Source organism: Aethalodelphis obliquidens, unplaced genomic scaffold, assembly GCF_003676395.1.
Source record: "Aethalodelphis obliquidens isolate GAN/ISIS:26980383/991018 unplaced genomic scaffold, ASM367639v1 scaffold21, whole genome shotgun sequence".
NCBI lineage: Eukaryota > Metazoa > Chordata > Mammalia > Artiodactyla > Delphinidae > Aethalodelphis > Aethalodelphis obliquidens.
In genome coordinates this window covers 876,163-895,533 of record NW_020837965.1, presented here as the reverse complement: position 1 = coordinate 895,533, position 19,371 = coordinate 876,163, and the positions used below count along the sequence as shown (strand labels likewise).

General features: G+C 41.6%; 1 protein-coding gene across 10 annotated transcripts in view; it reads left to right on the top strand.

The window, feature by feature from the left end:
• AREL1 (apoptosis resistant E3 ubiquitin protein ligase 1) overlaps positions 1-19,371 on the top strand; it is a 43,656-nt gene that overhangs the window by 9,961 nt on the left and 14,324 nt on the right. For 3 of the 10 annotated variants that reach the window (XM_027120017.1, XM_027120025.1, XM_027120016.1), the window contains exons 2-8: positions 8,274-8,594; positions 12,493-12,553; positions 13,387-13,613; positions 14,548-14,785; positions 18,240-18,409; positions 18,654-18,834; positions 19,034-19,281. In XM_027120017.1, coding sequence (XP_026975818.1) covers positions 12,538-12,553; positions 13,387-13,613; positions 14,548-14,785; positions 18,240-18,409; positions 18,654-18,834; positions 19,034-19,281 — 1,080 coding nt within the window. In that variant the 5' untranslated portion in view covers positions 8,274-8,594; positions 12,493-12,537. The remainder of the gene's footprint in view (positions 1-8,273; positions 8,595-12,492; positions 12,554-13,386; positions 13,614-14,547; positions 14,786-18,239; positions 18,410-18,653; positions 18,835-19,033; positions 19,282-19,371) is intronic. The other 7 variants (XM_027120019.1, XM_027120018.1, XM_027120022.1 and 4 more) reach the window with 5 other exon arrangements.

The window sequence follows — 19,371 nt, the reverse complement described above, 5'->3', positions numbered from 1 at the left end:
CGAACTTTATTGAACAACATTTTCACCCTTTTGTTCCACTACCTTCTGCCATTTTTCAGGCCATTTCATAATTCCATCTTCCCAAAACTTTTTATCTTTTTTGAGCAAAGAACTGTTCCAGGTGCCTTTTACAGTCTTTCAGGGAATTGAAATTTTTTCCATTAAGAGAATTTTGTAAAGACCGAAATAAATGGAAATCGGAAGGTGCAATGTCTGGTGAATACAGCGGATGAATCAGAACTTCCCAGCCAAGCTCTAACAGTTTTTGCCTGGTCATCAAAGAGACATGCGGTCTTGCGTTATCCTGATGGAAGATTATGCATTTTCTGTTGACTAATTCTGTATGCTTTTTGTCGAGTGCTACTTTCAGTTGGTCTAGTTGTGAGCAGTACTTGTTGGAATTAATCATTTGGTTTTCCGGAAGGAGCTTATAATAGAGGACTCCCTTCTAGTCCCACCATGTACACAATGTCACTTTCTTTGGATGAACTGGCCTTTCGTATGGTTGGTGGTGGTTCATTTCGCTTGCCCCACCATCTCTTCCATTCCACTTTGTTGTACAGTATCCACTTTTCATCGCCTATCACAATTCGTTTTAAAAATGGAACGTTTTCATTACGTTTCAGTAGAGAATTGCACGCAGAAATATGATCAAGAAGCTTTTTTTCTCTTAACTTACGTGGAACCCAAATATCAAAGTGATTCACATAACCAAACTGGTGCAAATGATTTTCAATTCTTGATTTGGATATTTTGAGTATGTCGGTTATCTCCCGCGTGATATAACGTTGATTGTTCTCAATTATTGTTTCAATTTGATTGCTATCAACTTAAATTGGTCTACCCAACAGTGGAGCATTGTCCAGCAATAAATCTCCAGCACGAAACTTTGCAAACTACTTTTGACACATTTGATTAGTCACAGCACCTTCTCCATACACTGCACAAATCTTTTTGTGCATTTCAGTTGCATTTTTATCTTTCTTGAAATAATAAAGCGTAATATGCCAAAAATGTTGCTTTTTTTCTTCTGTCTTCAATGTTAAAATGGCTACACAAAAAATCACCAATTTTGATAAGTCTTTTTTTAAATGCACACTGATATGACAGCTGTCACATACAATCTAACAAAATTGTTTCAAATGAAGTTAAAGACAGCTAAGTGCTACTAGAGCCATCTTACGGAAAAAAACAAATGAACCTTTTGGACAACCCAATACAATTTTTCTCCTCTGAGTTTCTTCTCATTTTGATTTGCTAGCTCTTTTTGGGGGGCAAGGGCAGGGTATATTTAACGTTGATCCCCTCAGGCTTCTATGATTAGTCTTTTTCTTGGTCTGCCTCCTTTCTCTGGCAGTCTTTTCCCATTCTCCATGTCTTTTAACTGCCCTCAGGATCCTGGTATCTATAGCTTCAGATGCTGATTTCCACTCATCTTGTGGATATACTCAACTGGATATCCTATAGACACTTTAAACTTAACATGTTCAGTTCTGCACTCATTACTTTCCTTACATATTTGCTCTGCCTCCTTAATTCGCTACCATTATTCATCCAGGCTCCCAAGCATAGAAAATCCTGATTTGTCCTTGGCTTCTTGCTCTCCTTGATCTTTTCAGCCTTGCAGATCACCAATCTGTTGCTTCTAACAGAAATAAAGCATATGCTAGTCTTCCCTCTCTACATCACAGCCAGTGCCTAGTAGCTCCCTTGGACCAGTATCCTCTTGTCTCTCAGCCATTGATCTGTCTTTCTCTTCAGAGTCTCTTTCACATTGCCCCCAGAGTTACTTCTTTTTAAATGTGTGATCCTCTTACTCCCTTAGTTAAAAAACATCTCTTGGGGCTTCCCTCGTGCCGCAGTGGTTGAGAGTCTGCCTGCCGATGCAGGGCACACGGGTTCGTGCCCCGGTCCGGGAAGATCCCACATGCTGTGGAGAGGCTGGGCCCGTGAGCCATGGCCGCTGAGCCTGCGCGTCCGGAGCCTGTGCCCCGCAAGGGGAGAGGCCACAACAGTGAGAGGCCCGCGTACCGCAAAAAAAAAAAATCTCTTGTGGTTTTGTTGTCATTGTTGCTTAGAGTCTAATAAAATGAAGTCATATTCCTTTAAAATTACAAATTAAATATTTCTGAGCTCTCATTCTTTCTATCCCAAGGATGTCTTTCCCTCCCGCCCCTTTTTGGAGGTTCTTCTTGATGCATCAGTATTCCTGGGTAAGAGGGTAGGCTCTGGAATCACACTGCCTGGTTCCTTCAGTTGTCAGCTTAGTGACTACAGACAAGTTATTTGAGCTCTCTGTACCTCTGTTTCCTAATCTCTAAAATATGCATAATAATGTGGTTACCTTATATGGTTGCTGTGAGAGTTAAATGAGATAATATATGAAACACTTCAAACAGTGCTGGCACATAGTAAGTTCTCAGTGCAGGTGGATTCTTCTTTTTATCATTATACTTGAAAAAGAAATCCAGAAGCTTATTATTTTGGATTGTTGCTGTGGTTGTTTCCAAATGAGATTTCTCTGGATCTCTCATCTTTCCTGATGAGGAATGAATATAAATGAAAACTGTATAACTTGGCTGAACCAAGTTCCCTCAGGTACACTCTGTGCCATCTTCCTCATTTATTTGGGTTGGGCTGCTTGGGCATAAATCACCATCATAACCTGGCAACCCCACAGCTGTTTGCACATAAAGCCGTATCCCCCAGGGCTCTCGTGTGGTCCCAAGTCACCTGGGTCTAGTTGCCAGTCTCAACTGGTCCTCCCTTCCCTTATATTCCAAGTCTTGCTTCCCAAGCGCAGCTGAATTCCTTTCTTTTCTCAGTGCATCTCCATTTTATATCTGCGGCAACTGAAGATAAGCTAAGTAGCTTGTCCAGGATTGCTTCGTTGTGAGATTCATGCTCTTGACCACTGCACTGTACTGTACTTAGAATCAGTCACCCTGTATGGCCCAGGTGGTTTTCTAAACACTTTGCTTTTGTAATGCTTAACTTTTTATCACTCTCTCTCTACTCAGTACTTTTACTTATGCTGCTGCTTCTACCTAGGATAGTGGTACTTTTTTTTTTCTTTCTGCCTGGCACATGCTTACTCATTCTTAAGTAATAGCCCCTTTGCCACTCATGTGAACACTTCCCCATTCAGGCAAAGTTACTTCTCTCCTTCCTTTGCCCTCCACATATTGTTTTTTCCTCTTTTGTGGTACTTGCTACGTTGTATTGTCCAACTCCCACATTGGACAGGGTTCGTGGAGGTTAATTTATTTATTTATTTATCTTATTTATTCTTGTGACCTTAGCTTTTAGCACACAGTCTGGCATGCCACAGATGCTCAACAAGTATGAAATGAATGAAGAATGAATGATACAGAAGAACCTAAAGATGTTGGTGGTGAATTATAGTGAATTTGCTAAAACACGAAGTTTTAGCAAATAATTTTTTTTTTATAATTGTATGCAATGTTTCACAGAACTAACCCCTGAGGGTTTTTTTTTTTTTTTAATAATTCTACAGCATTTCTATTGACTGATTGATTGGCTGTGTTGGGTCTTCGTTTCTGTGCGAGGGCTTTCTCCAGTTGCAGCAAGTGGGGGCCACTCTTCATCGCGGTGCGCGGGCCTTTCACTATCGCGGCCTCTCTTGTTGCGGAGCACAGGCTCCAGACGCGCAGGCTCAGTAGTTGTGGCTCACAGGCCCGGTTGCTCCGCGGCATGTGGGATCTTCCCAGACCAGGGCTCAAACCCATGCCCCCTGCACCGGCAGGCAGACTCTCAACCACTGCGCCACCAGGGAAGCCCAGCAAATAATTTTAAGCTAAGAGAAAATATAGATATCTAGGGATAGAGGAACATAGCAGAAAAAATAAAATGTGAGTATATGAAATGGGTGGTAACGGGATAGTATATCAACAATTGAGGGGGGGTTGCAGTGCTTTTCCAAATTTTCGGCTCAGGTACCTCTAATGGTAGAGGATAGCGGGCATGTAACCCTTTGGGGGCTGGGAACAGAGCCCCAAGGAGCCTTTCTGCCTCAACTACAAAATATATATGAACGTTTTGAACCTACCCATGTTTTATCTTTAGGAATTCTTGCATATTTTGCATTCTATTTTATTATTTATGAGTTTGTTTTAACATGAGAATATTTTTTCTCCCCACTACCTCATCCTCTAATAACTAGACGCAGTGGGAATGTGTCCATTTATCCTCTGTCTTCTAGCACATTCTGGCATGCCCCAATGCCCACATCTGGGGAGCATGGAATGGGGTTATAGTCTAATACAGCAGCATTCTAGCTTTCTGTTTTGGGGGATAGTCTAGTCAGGAGTATTATGTCACGGAACCGAGGAGGGTGAGCTCATCTTGTTCTGACTAACGAGGCTGTTCCTGGAAGGCTGCAGTCAGTTGGAGGCACCTCATTACCAGATCGCTGGGGACCAGCTGGAGAGAGTTCACAGAAGACCCACAGGAATGATTAAGAGACTGGAGGGGCTGACGGATGAGGAACGGATAGAAATGAAAATTGCATAACTTGGCTGAACCAAGGTAGCAGGAATACACAACTGTATAAATATCTCAAGAGTATAAACTTGATGGGGGAAGGCAATCTTTTATGGTGGGATTTTGGGGTGGGGAGAATAAACCAAGGGTGAAATTAAGCAAAGGAAAATATAAACTAATAATCTAAAGTGTCTGTTGGTACACTTTGTTTCTTGGAACCTCCTTAGTTGGACCACTCTAACTTGTGGGCCTTTTTTTGATTGAATGATTTGTTTTTTTTAGTTTGACTTCCGTGGACTTGCGGCTGGTGCTTCTCTGTGTAGAGAACGCTGGAGACTACATCTTAAAAAAGCGAACGTCTTTCTTTTGTCCTGTCTTGTTTTGTGGGACTCAGTGGTTGATATTTGGAACTCCTATGTGCTGCCACTATCTCTTTATGCACCAGAATTCTGAAGTGGACTTTCACATAGTTTTCTTTTTTTAATTAATTTTTTATTGGAGTATAGTTGATTTACAATGTTGTTAGTTTCTACTGTACAGCAAAGTGAATCAGTTATACATATACATATATCCACTCTTTTTGAGATTCTTTTCCCATATAGGTCATTACAGAGTACTGAGTAGAGTTCTCTGTGCTATACAGTAGGTCACAGTTTTTTAGAATAGCACTGTAAAAGTAGAAACTCAGTATGTATTGTAGTAATTTTAGAAACCCAGATACAGTATTTGGTCCCTGAGGTACTGGTTGGTTTCAGGAAATTATAGCCTTGATGAAATCCAAGCATGATTATATGAAACACGTACTTGGGAAATGATTGTATGAAATTCCCATTTGGAGTATGGAAGGCATAAAACTTTTAAATAACAGTTGAAATTAGCCAGGAGAAACATTTGCATAATGTTGCCAGTTTTGTAGCCCTTTTCCTAAGAAGGGGTAGTAGAACTGGAAGAAAGTGATTTTTATGCTTTTTTGATATATAAAAATGAGTTCATTTATACAACACATTTATGTACTTTTAAGACTAAGTCATCTATACCAGAGATTGGTAAACGTTTTTTTGTAGACGGTCAGATAGGAAAGCTTTGTAGGCCATACATCTCTGCTGCAACTGCTCAACTCTGTGTTGTAGTTCAAAGGCAGTCAAAGGCAAAATGTAAACGAATAAACTTGGCTGTGTTTATTCTTCTTTTACAAAACTTTTTTTTTTTTAAACAAAAACCAGTAGCTGTCTGGATTTGGCCTGCAGGCTGTAGTTTGCCAACTCCTCCTGCAATAGACCCTTGCTCCTGAAAGCATGGTCTGCAGACCAGCAGCATCAACATTACCTATGAACCTGTTAGAGATGCAGAATATTGGGTCCCTTCTCAGCTGACTGCTCTAGAGTCTAGACCATGTTTCCTGAACTTTAACATGCATAGGAATCACCTGGGGAGCTTGTAAAAGTATGGACTCTGAGGACTTCCCTGGTGGCGCAGTGGTTAAGAATCCGCCTGCCAATGCAGGGACATGGGTTCAATCCCTGGTCTGGAAGATCCCACATGCCACAGAGCAACTAAGCCCATGCACCACAACTACTGAGCCTGCACTCTAGAGCCGAGAGCCACAACTACTGAGCCCGTATGACACAACTACTGAAGCCCTCGCGCCTGGGCCTGTGCTCTGCAGCAAGAGAAGCCTCCACAATGAGAAGCCTGCGCACCGCAACGAAGAGTAGCCCCCGCTCGCCTCAACTAGAGAAAGCCCGCGTGCAGCAACGAAGACCCAGCGCAGCCTAAGTAAATAAATAAACAAACAAACAAAAATATTGTTTCCTTATTTGAAAAAAAGGGTAACTTGCCTTTTTAGGGAGAAAAAAAAGAGTATTTAGAAACTTTTTGTGTGTTCCCGCATCATTAAGAATTTGGGGGACTTCCCTGGCCGTCCAGTGGTTAAGACTCTGTGCTTCAGGCTTCCCTGGTGGCACAGTGGTTAAGAATCCGCCTGCCAATGCAGGAGACACAGGTTCGAGCCTTGGTCCAGGAAGATCCCACGTGCTGTGGAGCAACTAAGCCCATCCGCCACAGCTACTGAGCCTGCGCGCCTAGAGCTTGTGCTCCGCGAAGCCACCGCAATGAGAAGCCTGTGCACCGCAACGAAGAGTAGCCCCCGCTCTCTGCAACTAGAGAAAGCCCATGTGCACAGCAACAAAGACCCAACACAGCCAAAAATACATAAATAAATAGATTAATTAAAAAAAAAGACTCCGTGCTTCCACTTTAGGGGGCACAGGTTTGATCCATCCTGTATGCCGTGTGGCACAGCCAGAAAAAAGAATTTGGAAAATACTAAAAGGTACAGGTAGAAAATAAAAACGTCTATAATTCAAAACACCTAGAGATGACCACATTTTTATGTTGCTCCTTCCAGTCTTCTGTATGTAATATAATATTTTAAAAATTGGGCTCATGATATGTAAATAAGTTTGTGCTTGCTTTTTCATTTAACATTTTATTTGTGAGTGATTCACTGTGATATTCCTTTAAAGTGTAATTTTTTTAATGCTTATATAGCATTCTAATGGATCTCTTATAGTTTATGCAGTTCTTCTCTTGTTTGTGGCTCCTTTAAACTGGTTCCAATTGCTAGTTGACCCAGGTTTTGGCTGATGTACTTGGCAAGTCTATCACCATATTTTAAAATAATTACACATACTTATTTATTTTTAATTATAAAAGTTTGACAACTTGTTTGATCTGGTGGCTTTCACCCATTCTGTTCTTCTGGTCTTGTTAGCATTTTGTGTTTTCTTTTTTGGTCTCCCATGATAGAGAAGCAGTAGAGTGGTCATCAGAAGCATGGAGTCTGAGTCCAGGTTGTCTGGGTTTGACTCAACTCTACTATGTACTGTGCGTAATCTTGAGAAAGTACCTTGAGAAAATGCCTCAGTTTCCTCATCTGTAGAATAGGGATAATTGTATCTGTGTCTTAGGGTTGTGAGTTAATACACATGAAGCACTGAGAACAGTTCCTGCCACGTGGAAAGGGACTGTCTCTTTTCATTTACTGATCAGTAGTTTCTTCTCACGTGTTCTATGGCGGCTATTCTTGCCAGAAACCCCTTTCTGCTACATTTAGTTCATGAATATCTTTGAGTTACAGACTGACTTTACTGAACTTTGTTACTCAGTGACTTTATCTTGAATGTTCACAAAAATTTTCCCCTTACTCACAGTAGCAAATTTTACTGTTTTAAAGATAAAGTCAGTATTGTTTAACCGTGTCTTGGAAATGCATACATGGGTACAAAGGGAGCAGACTGCATAGGCTGATTGATTGGGTTTTAAAGCTCTTTGGTGGTTTCCTCTTTCCAGCTGAGTATTACCTGATTCCTTATCAGGGCATACAAGGCCCTCTGCAGCCAAGCCCTGCCTGTGCTCTCCTTTCATTTCTCTTCACCTTGTTCCCAGCCCCATTAAAGTGAAACTGGGTGTGTGGTTGTGACGAGGCTCACTCTAAATCTGTGCTCTACTCTGCATCTGCTGAAGGGTTGGAATCCACTGAAGTGCTGGAGCTCTCTTCTGGGGAGTGACACAGCTAAGCCCGTGAGATTGCCACTTGGCTTTTCTTGCGGACTTTTAATTGGGAAAACTTGGTCAGAGATTACCTGCCCTTGGTTATTTTTAGTGCCACAGGGTTTCCATTGTCTATTCTATACCTCCTCTTTGTTGTTTTCTGGGGGTTCTCTTTGAGAGATAAAAATCTATTCCACTGACTCTTTTTTTCTTTGTAGCGTAGGATCCCGAGACAGCAGAACAGATGCACCCTTTGGCAGCCAATTGCACCCTGCACTAGAGAGAAGTCCAGGGATGTTATATTTTGGGATTATATTTCTCCACCGTGGAATTCATGCAGTTCATTCCAGAAACATTGACCCTCTGCTTCTGTGACACACCCTCGCTGAAGGTCTGATGGACAGACACTTTCTCTTGACCTTGCAGCTGTTTTCTTTCACGTGGAAGTTGGAAGACAAGGTGAAAGTGGCCAAAAGTTACCTGCTTTGGTGGATAGGTGTGCTCCCCTTGGTTCTCAGAACATGGGCCCTCGTTTAAAGGTAAGGTGACAGACTAGTTAAGACTTACTTATTATTGGGATGTAGAACATGGACTCAGTGACCAGTTTCTAAGCCCTCTCAGCAGGGGATAGCATTGACGTGCACAGCTGCAGTTGGAATTGACTTTGCTCCCAGCAGAGCAAATTTGAGTATGAAGAAATCAATTCTCCATTTCTGGGAATAGACTTTTTCACAACCAATCTTCAATGTTAGGGCTAAAATTTATTTGATATTGTAATTATAAATCTTTTACTAAAAAAAAAGGCAAAGAGTTTTAGAATATGTATATCAATCAACTTTCTAACATTCCCTTGAGACATTTCCCCTTTCCTTTTTTGTAGGTAATTGTGAGCCAAAGTTCTGTAGTATTGAGCAACTTGCCCAGGATCTTTTAGTAAGCAAGTGATATTTTTGCATTAGATAATTGGTACTGCATTCCATTTTCCTTTGTAATGTTTTATTTTTATTTCAAAAGATTTAAAAAGGGGCCATAAGCATTTGTCTTTCTAATTTTATCCTCGGTAAGATTGGGTAATGCTTTTCACACTTTCTTTTACCAGTTTCTTAAATCTTTTCTCTTCCCAAATACTTCACTATCCCTATGACTCCACTCTTTTTCATGATTCACTGTTATATGAGGTTAAGAACACTGGGCTTCAGAGTTAGACAGGCTTGAGTCACTTAACCTGCTGGAAGATGTTCAGCAAGTCAACTTTTCTAAGCCTAGGGTTTTTCTTTTTTCAAGTCTCTAAAATAAGAATAATAATGCTTATTTACCAAGTTGTATTGGTGACAATTACTTGGGCTAACATGTAAAACACCTAGTACATTGTTTGGCCTGTGGTAAGTGGCTCAATAAGGGGGTTGTAAGTTATGGTGGGGTGGGAGCAGAGACAGGGCAGAGAGGGCACGACAGGTACAGTAAGAGGACAGAAAATGCCTACAGAAGAGGTGAATCTGGAATAAAAGTGATTTGAGGGGTCACCCTAAAAGGAAACCCTGTACTCAAAGACAAAGGCATGGAAGCTTTGTGATAGCATCCAGAAAGGAGGAAAATGCAGAAGGAAGGCAAGTTTAGAATGTGACCATGGGTAAAATTGAGAGATGGGTAAGTATTGTTGGGGAGTTTTTTTGAGAGGTATTGTAGAGAAGTGGGACAGTTTATAAAGATCACATCAATGAGTGATGAATTGACAGAGCTAACTCCCTGATCACAAGGAGGCTTCACAGAGAAGAGAGGAGAGTTTGGAAAAAAGTAATAATTGGTATGCTGAGTTTTAAATAATAAAGGGAATTGGAGTAGAAATGTAGAATTGACCTTTTGGAAAAAGTCTAGGTGATCTAGATCAGTGGTGATGATTTGGTTGAGTGACAAGTGAATGGGGAAAAAATGGACAAGGACTTAACAAGGTCAAGTTCATTATTATCAGCCACGAGGACCAAGAAAGACTATGGCTGTTCCACACCGTTCCCCCAGTATCTGGCATATCAAGTAGGTACTCAGTATTTGTTGGATGAGTTATTTTAGTATTAATTGTTTAAATCTTCATTATAAAAATTTTCAGACATTAAATTAGAAAAGTTTAAAGAACTCCCACATAGGCAGAGATTTTAAGTATGGTAAGAGAAGCCTTGCCTTTTGTAGTTCTGATGCATTTCTCATTGAATGAAGTGTGGACCAATAGAGAGGTTCCCTCAGTTTCTTACTGGCTCTGACACAAAGGAGTAGTGATGCTGCTACTACTATTGATAATAATTATAATAATAATTAAAACTGAGAACTCACTGTGTGCCAGGCACCATTCTAGGCTGTTTACATGTGTTAACTCTTTTCATCCTTACAACACCCCAGTGAGGTACACACAGATATTAGCCCCATTTGATGGATAGGGAAACTGGCAGATTATAGAGAGATTAAATAAGTTGTCCGTGGTTACCCTGTGAGTGGCAGAGAACGGATTTGAACCCAGGTGGTCTAGCTGTAGTCTAGTCATGCCCTCATCCTCTATATTATTCTCTTTGCTCTACTGTTTGATTTGACAGTCTTGATGGCTGTGGAGAGTTATAGTGAAGTCCTGTCACACTAAAGGAGATGGTGTCATAGAAATTATTAAACTTCATCTCTTTTTACGGCAATGAGAATTCTGAAGCTTAGACAGGTCACACAGTTGCAGCCCTGGAACTGGTCTCCAGGCTCTGACTTACTGCTTGTCAGCTGCCTCTCACAGAAAAGGTTGTTGTGGTTGTCAGAGACAGTACATAGGAATTTTCCCAGCCCTCATGATGTGTGCCATAAATTTAGCATTGCTCTATCCCTCTAAGGAGTAAGAGACTTAAGACCACAAGTCTGTAACATCACCTACATATACTTCATTTTCTACTGAGTGCTGTAACTTTACTGAGGGCTAAATGTTCATGTCCAGGATCAGATTGAATGACGTCCAACTGAGGGAGTATTTAAGACAATTAAACTGCTGGTTTCGGTCCCACCAAGTCACCTAGTATATCCTATAAGGCACAGAGAGTTGCTTTTTGGGAGATGATAGCAGCTTTTCAGCATAAGGTCCCAGGAGATGAGATTCTTGTTTGGGAAGGAGGCTCACTAGTTGTGATCTCAAATATTGAGTTAGTATATTGTCCTCTGGAGAGCAACTTAATTCATGTGTATTGACAGTGCAAATGTTCCCTGTGTGGCTTTCTTTTCTGGTAGGACTTTGGACACCAGTCTAAATAGGGATTTCTATGAAACTTGACATGGTCATTCCTCAAATTACCTACTCCCTATGGATTCCATTGGATATATTGTTATCAAAGGATCTAATGGCCATTTTTGGTCACTCTTTCTCTTAAATTTTCCCAGCATAATCAGACATAAAAGCACACTTGGTTGGGGGAAAAAAAAAAAAAAAAGTTGTTTTGGTCCCTCCCAAATGTGAGCATAGAAATTTTCAGCTGTCTTGTCTCTAAGTTATATATTAGTGCTGATAAAAGGTGCTGGGTTGAGATAACATTGATAACCTTAATATATATTGACTTGAAAAGAAAGAATGAATTTAGTGCATTGTGGATTGGAGAGCATGTACAGTCTACGCTAAGGTGAAAACTCAGTGATAAGATAGGAATGTCAGTGGGCATTGCATTTTTCCTTGGCAGTACCGTGGGTGGTTCAAATGAGTAATAAGATTGAAGTCTTATTCTGGAGATAAGTCTAAAAACAGTGTAAGTTTCCCCTCAGACTCTGGCCCCTATTTGAATTGTTTTGACTTTGGCAGGCATCACTTAGGATGAGAAGTACAGTCTCCTCCTTTGCTTCCTTCCTCTCCTTGGCCTCTCTGCTGAGCTCATCTTCCACAGGCCCTGTTAGTTTGTCTGATTGGTAACAGCAAAAGAAAATGGTTTCTCTTACATGCCCATTGCTTATTATTGGGATGACCCAGAGTTCATTTTAATTACATAATACCAACAAGATGATAATAATCCTTTTAAACATTTTATATAACTATTTCTACTTAGATGAATTACTTCCAGAAGGCAAACATAAGGGGAAAGTGACTCCATTATCTTCCTTGACTGTGTTAATTAGTACCACTTTGCATGGGGGAGGTAAACTGTCCTGGGGCCCTGGATCCAAGAAGATGAAAGCCATGCTACTACATTTTGTAACTAGAAGTGGCTGTTTGTGGTATTCCTAGGGTGGTCGGTAGATTGGAAGTCTTTAGGAGGGGGAATGATGGTCTCTCTTTCTCTGAAATGTTGTAGGGCACCTGTCAAGCTAGAGAGAGAGCAGGGATAGTAAGGCTGGAGATGGTAGGCTCAAGCCACATGCTCTGCTTTGTCTCTCTCTCAGACAGCTGTAAGGAAGAGTTAGAGGAAAAACTAAACAAGTTTTCTTCTGCAGCTGCAGCTGTGATCCTCGGCTCTCTGTTGGCATTGAAGGGACCTGATGTTTTACGTCATTGGTACGTTATAGAAAGAGTTCTCTATTATTTCTTTGTTAGGGTTGCTTATATCATTTTTTGCCTCCTTACCTCCCCCTTTCTCCTTGAAAATAGACTTAGAAATATTTCCAGGCATGCCAGAATGTACCTTCACAGAGTTGGCAGTGTTATTCATTCATTTGGGAAATATTTATTGAGTAATTATGGCCAGTGCCAGATGCTGTTTCCTGTTGAGTCAAAGTCGAATAAGGCAAAAATCTGCGTCCATGGAATTCATAACATGAAGGGGGAGAAAAGTTATAATAGATGAATGCATGCACGGGAGTTTGAGGGAGCCCAGAAGAAGGAACCCCTAACTGTGGCAGGGACTGGGGAGGGCTTTTGCCAAGTGACCAAGGAAGGGGAAGGCTTCCAAATGGAGAGAGTAGAGTGCACATTCTTTTTACTATGTTAGGACCCAGTACATGACGGGAGGTTGGGGGTATGCATCGTATGTGGACCATGGTGTAGAACAAGGGTTGGTAATCTTTTTCTGTAAAGGGCCAAAGAGTAAATATTTTCAGCTTCCCAGGCCATACAGTCTCTGTCACAACTACTGAACTCTGCGGCTTTAGGGCAAAGGCAGCCCTAGACAACAGTAAATAAGTGGGTGGGGGTGTGTTTCAGTAGAATTTTATTTACAAAAACAGGCAATGGGTGGGATTTGGTGCGAGGACCCTGGTATGGAAGTTCCTCTCCTCACCCACAGAGGTAGTGACCCAGTGGAGGGTGTCTTTGGAATTCTTGCTTGCTCCACAGTGAGAAGCTGTAATGTGTAACTGGCGGGTGGTGTGTGTGTTCTCTCTTTTACATAGGTGGCATCACAGTGTCTGTGGTTGCATTCTTCTTCACAATTAAGTTCCTCTTCGAGCTTGCCGCACGTGTAGTCAGCTTCCTCCAGAATGAGGACCGAGAACGCCGAGGGGACCGGACTATATATGACTACGTGCGGGGAAATTACCTGGATCCCCGGTCATGCAAAGTCTCCTGGGATTGGAAGGACCCCTATGAGGTGGGCCACAGCATGGCCTTCCGAGTGCATGTAAGGGAATGTTTCTGTCTCCGTACCCACTGGGGTTTCTGAGTCAGTTGCCTTCCAGAATCCAGTTCAGTCTGTTGGTGGTGCTGGCCTGAAACGTTCATGTTCTCCAACACCTCCCCACCCCCACCCCCCAGGAACTTGGGAATTGTTGACATCTGAAGAGTCATACATTTCTCTATCATTTTGGTTTAATAGGTGCTTAGCTTGGAAGAAGTATAAAGCTTAATGTTACATTTTCAAAGTGAGAAAAATATTACTGAAAAGAGTAGGTGCTACAGATTAGGGGTTGGCAAACCATGGCCCAAGGGCCAAATCAGGCCCACTTCCTGCTTCTATAAATACAGACTTACTGGAACACAGCCACACCCATTCATCTTCCTGTACTGCCTATGTATGCTTTCACGTTTGAGGAGTTCACCACAGTTGAGTAACTGTGTATGACCCGCAAACCAACAGCATTACTCTCTGGCCCTCTGCAGAAAGTTTGCTGCCCCCTGCAATGACTTCTCCACTGAAGCCTTGTGCTTAGCTCCATAGTCTGAACCCCACTAGCCCTGCCTAGTGCTTTTGTTCACTCAGTGCCAGTGGTACCCACTGATTTACCTTTACGTTTGGGTTAGCAGTGATAATATAAGAAAAAAGGGCAAGTAAGACAGGGTAGGCAGCATCTGTGGTTCAGAAGTGTCAAGCTGAAATGGACTCAATGGTGTATTTTCCCCTCTCCTCAGAATACATTAAGAATTTGTTCGTGACTTAATGGTTTTCTTTGAAGCATTGAGAGAATTTGTTCCCTCATGTGTGAGCACGACTGTAGGAGTGGGTGGATACAGAGATTTACCAGTCACCTCCTCCCTCCTCACACTCTCTCAAGTAACACAGGAAATGATTTTCTCCCCCTGCTCAATAATGGGTGTCCCTCTTCTCCCCACCGCAGTTATTCTATAAGAACGGGCAGCCCTTTCCTGCACATCGGCCTGTAGGACTAAGAGTTCACATCTCTCATGTTGAGCTAGCAGTGGAAATTCCAGTGACCCAGGAAGTCCTCCAGGAGCCCAGTTCCAACGTGGTCAAGGTGGCCTTCACTGTGCGCAGGGCTGGGCGGTACGAAATCTCAGTGAAGCTTGGTGGATTAAACGTGGCCTATAGTCCCTACTACAAGATTTTTCAGCCTGGTAGGTTGTTTTTTCTTTCTTTCTCTCCCTCCATTCCTTCCTTCCTTCCTTTTTCTTTTCCTTTCTTCTTCTTCTTTTCTTAAACAGTGCCTTTGTTGAGATTTAATTCACATGCTATATAATTCATACATTTAAAATACACAATTTAGTGGTTTTAAAACTTTGTAGACTTGTATAACCATCACCACAGTCAATTTTGGAGCATTTTCATCACCCCATCACCCTGTACCCAGGTCACTCCATATTTTCCCCAAATCCCTTAGCCCTAGGTAACCGCTGATCTGCCTCTGTGGATTTGCATACTCTGGGTACTACTCTGCCATTTACATTGCATAAAAGCGTGATCATAACATATGTGGCCGTTTGTGACTGGCTCCTTGCACTTAGCATAATGCTTTTGAGGTTTGTCCATGCTATAGCATGAATCAGTACCTCATTTCTTTTATTGCTAAATAATATTACATTATATGGATAGACCACATTTTATTTATCCATTCATCAGTTGATGGACATTTGGGTCGTTTTCGCTTTTGACTACCATGAATAATGCTGATGTGAACATTTGTGTACAGTTTTTGTGTGCACATATCTTTTCATTTCTCTAGGAGTGGAACTGCTGTGTCATCAGCCGGGTAAGTTCTTAAGGGGTGAGGGTGCCAGAATAGACCAAAGGTAAAGTCTTCTGATTTTTGAAACCTTTTCAAGTAAAATCACCCTAATCCTGCCCTTGCTGCCAGTATGTGTTTTACTTCTTACTGAAGAGTGTCTGCCCAAGCTTCCAGCATCTTAAGAATTGAGGCCTCTATCTCAACTTTTTTTACCCCCTTGTGTCCTTTGTGCCAGATAATAGATGTTCATGTGCTTTAAAGCCTAAAAGTATAATCTCTAACTCCTGGTTCTGCAACATACCGTTTAGTGTGCTGAGACCCTGGCTGCCCTGTTTGCCCTGCCTTGGCTTCCTTTTGACGGTGTCATTAGATACTAGCCAGGTTGGTGTCCACTTTGGGAGTCAAACCATAACAAGAGGGGTCTTGAGAAGATTTGCATATGTTTGCATGAAAGGTCCTCAGTTTTCTTTCCCTTATAACAGAGGAAGCCTCTGGACAAGGTGGCTCCCAAGCCTTCTCCCTCTCCAGGTATTTCCTCCTTTGCTTCAGTGACTCACTCACAGACTCCTTTCCACACGAAAAGGAGTTGCCTCACCTTGCCGCCAGTGGAGAACAGTTCATATCCTTATAATGTGTACCAGCCCTTTTCTTTTTAAACTAAAACTGAACTATTTATTTTGACATGATTTTAGATTTTCCTACAGTTGTAAGAGATAATACAGAGAGATGCTGTGTACCTTGACCCACTTTTCCCAGTGGTGACATCTTACAGAACTAAAGTACAGTATCACAGCCAGGTTATTGACATGGATACAGTCAAGACACAGAACATTTCCATCACCACAGAGATCCTTCATGTTGCCTTTTGACAGCCACACCCATTTTCCCTCCCTCACCCACCTGTTTTTTAACTCCTGGCAGCCCACTAATCTGTTCTTCACTTCTGTAATTTTGCCATTTCAAGAATATTATATAAATGGGATTATAACAGTATGTAACCTTTTGGTTAACATACCTTTTTTGCACTCAGCATATTTCTCTGGAGATCCATCCAGGTTGAGTATATCAGTAGTTGGTTCCTTTTTATAGCTGGGTAGTATTGCTTGGTGTGAATGTACCATACCTTGTTTAACCATTCACCAGTTGAAGAACATCTGGGTTGTTTTCAGTTTGGGGCCATTATAAATGGTGGTTTTAATTTGCATATCCCTAGTGGTTAACAATGTTGAACATCTTTTTATATGCTTATTTGCCTTCTGTGTGCCCTTTTTTGATGAAATGTCTTTTCATGTATTTCATCCATTTTCTAAATGTATTTTTTGTTTTTTACTATTGAGTTTTGAGAGTTCTTTAAGTCCTTTGTTAGAAATGTGGTTTGCAAATATTTTCTCTCAAGCTTTAACTTTCCTTTTCATCCCCTTAACAGGGTGTTTCACAGAGCAAGACTTTTTAATTTTGCCGAAGTCAATTTATTGTTTTCCTTTTATGGATCATGCTTTTGGTATCTGAGAACTCTTTGACTAGTCCTAGATTCCAAGGATATTCTCCTATGTTTTTTTTCCTAAAAGTTTCCTAGTTTTACATTTAATATTTAAGGTCATGATCCATTTTTAGTTAACTTTTGTATATTAGGCCAAGATTTTTTTTTTCTTATAGATGTCCAGTTGCTCCAGCATCTTTTGTTGAAAAGGCTAGCTTTCCCCTATTACATTGCTTCTGCACCTTTGTCAGGGATCAGTTGGGCATATTTGTGGGGATCTATTTGTGGGTTCTTTGTTCTATACCATTGATCTGTGTGTCTGTCCCTCCACCAATACCGGAATCTTAATTACACAGCTATGTAATAAGTCTTGAAATTGAATAAACTGACTCTTTCCACTTTACTCTTCTTTTTTATAATTGTTTTAGCTATTCTAGATCCTTTGCCTTTCCATATAAATTTTAGAATAATACTGTCTAAATCTACCAAAAAATCTTGCTGAGATTTTGATAAGAATTGTGTTAAAATTATATATCATTAGGGAAGAATTGACATCTTTGCTATGTTGAGTCTTCGAATTCATAAACATGGTATGCCTCTGAATTTCTTTTTTTTTTTAATTAATTAATTTTATTTATTTATTTTTGGCTGCATAGGGTCTTCGTTGCCGCACGTGGGCTTTCTCAAGCTGTGGCGAGCGAGGGCTACTCTTCATTGCAGTGCGTGGGCTTCTCAGTGAGGTGGCTTCTCTTGTTGCGGAGCACGGGCTCTAGGCATGCGAGCTTCAGTAGTTGTGGCACGTGGGCTTAGTAGTTGTGGCGAACAGACTTAGTTGCTCCACGGCATGTGGAATCTTCCCGGACCAGGGCTTGAACCCATATTCCCTGCATTGGCAGGCGAGTTCTTAACCACTGCGCCACCAGGGAAGTCCTGAATTTATTTCTTTAATCAGCGTTTTGTAGTTTTCAACATACAAATCTTATACGTGTTTTGCTAGATTTGCACCTAAATATTTCGAGTTTGTTTGTTTATTTTGCAATTATTCACTTATTTTTAAGGCCTGCTTCACTTGTAGGTTCCCGGGGGGGTTCTTGGTACTATATCTATAACTCTCAGTTCTGTTTTCTCCAGGTTTTTCTGTCATTTTGTTTAGTGCTTGCAGTGGTTAGGAATTTGTAAAAATGAGTTCCCAGAAGTTCATTTGAATTAATCTCTTTGTTTTCTTTCTCTTTCTCTGCCTCATAATGGTATTGTTTATCCCTAGGAACTGGGCTGGCACCCAGCTTTCCAGGACTCACTGACTGAGTAGATCTTTGTGCCCTAAAAATCACCTCTCTGACGTTATGTTCCATTGTGTTTGTTCCAGGAATGGTGGTTCCTTCCAAGACCAAAATTGTGTGCCATTTTTCTACTCTCGTGTTGACCTGTGGGCAGCCACACACTCTTCAAATAGTGCCCCGAGATGAGTATGACAACCCTACCAACAATTCCACGTCCTTGAGAGATGAGCACAATTACAGTCTGTCCATTCATGAGGTAAGAGGCTCCCATCTTGCCCTGCGTGCTCCCACCTGTCACTCTCACCCTCTCTAGTTCACTTCCATCCATCTCCTTCTCCCTGACTGTTGTGCCTGCCTTCCTTCATCTGACAATACCTATCTCATTAGTAACTGTGAGACTTCGATTAGCTCGTAGATAGGAAAATTCTTTGTAGGAGTAAATTACTGTGCAAACAGGGAAAATTATGTATGGTTCATGTTGCTTTGTTTTCCTCCTGTAGCTCGGTCCTCCGGAAGAAGAGAGCACTGGTGTCTCATTTGAGAAGTCAGTGACGTCCAACCGGCAGACCTGCCAGGTGTTCTTGCGGCTCACCCTGCATTCTCGAGGCTGCTTCCATGCCTGCATTTCATACCAAAACCAGCCAATCAATAATGGCGAATTTGACATTATTGTCCTAAGTGGTGAGTTGAGAGAAGAGCTGTGATTTAGTCCTCTTCTCAGGCCACTTGTTCTTTGCACGTCTGCATTCTTCTGACCAACCCCACAAATATTAGATATTTGAGCCAAACTTGGTTTAGAGCTCTGTGGACTAAAGGTCTAGTGATAGGTAACTTTCTCCCCTGTCTTGCACTTTAAACCTTATTCCTTGTTATACTTCAGAGAATGAGAGGAATATTGTCGAACGCAATGTGTCCACCTCAGGAGTGAGCATTTACTTTGAAGCTTATCTGTATAATGCTGCCAACTGCACCAGCACGCCGTGGCACCTCCCGCCCATGCACACAAGCTCTGCCCAGCGCCGGCCCTCCACGGCTCTGGAGGAGGAAGATGAAGACTCACCCTCTGAGTGTCACACCCCTGAGAAGGTGAAGAAACCTAAGAAGGTGTACTGCTACGTGTCACCAAAGGTTGGAACTCTCATTCTTGCCCCCCCACCCCACCGAGCCTGCTTGTAATTGGTATTTGGTTACAAAATCCACAAAGCAACAGTCTGAGAA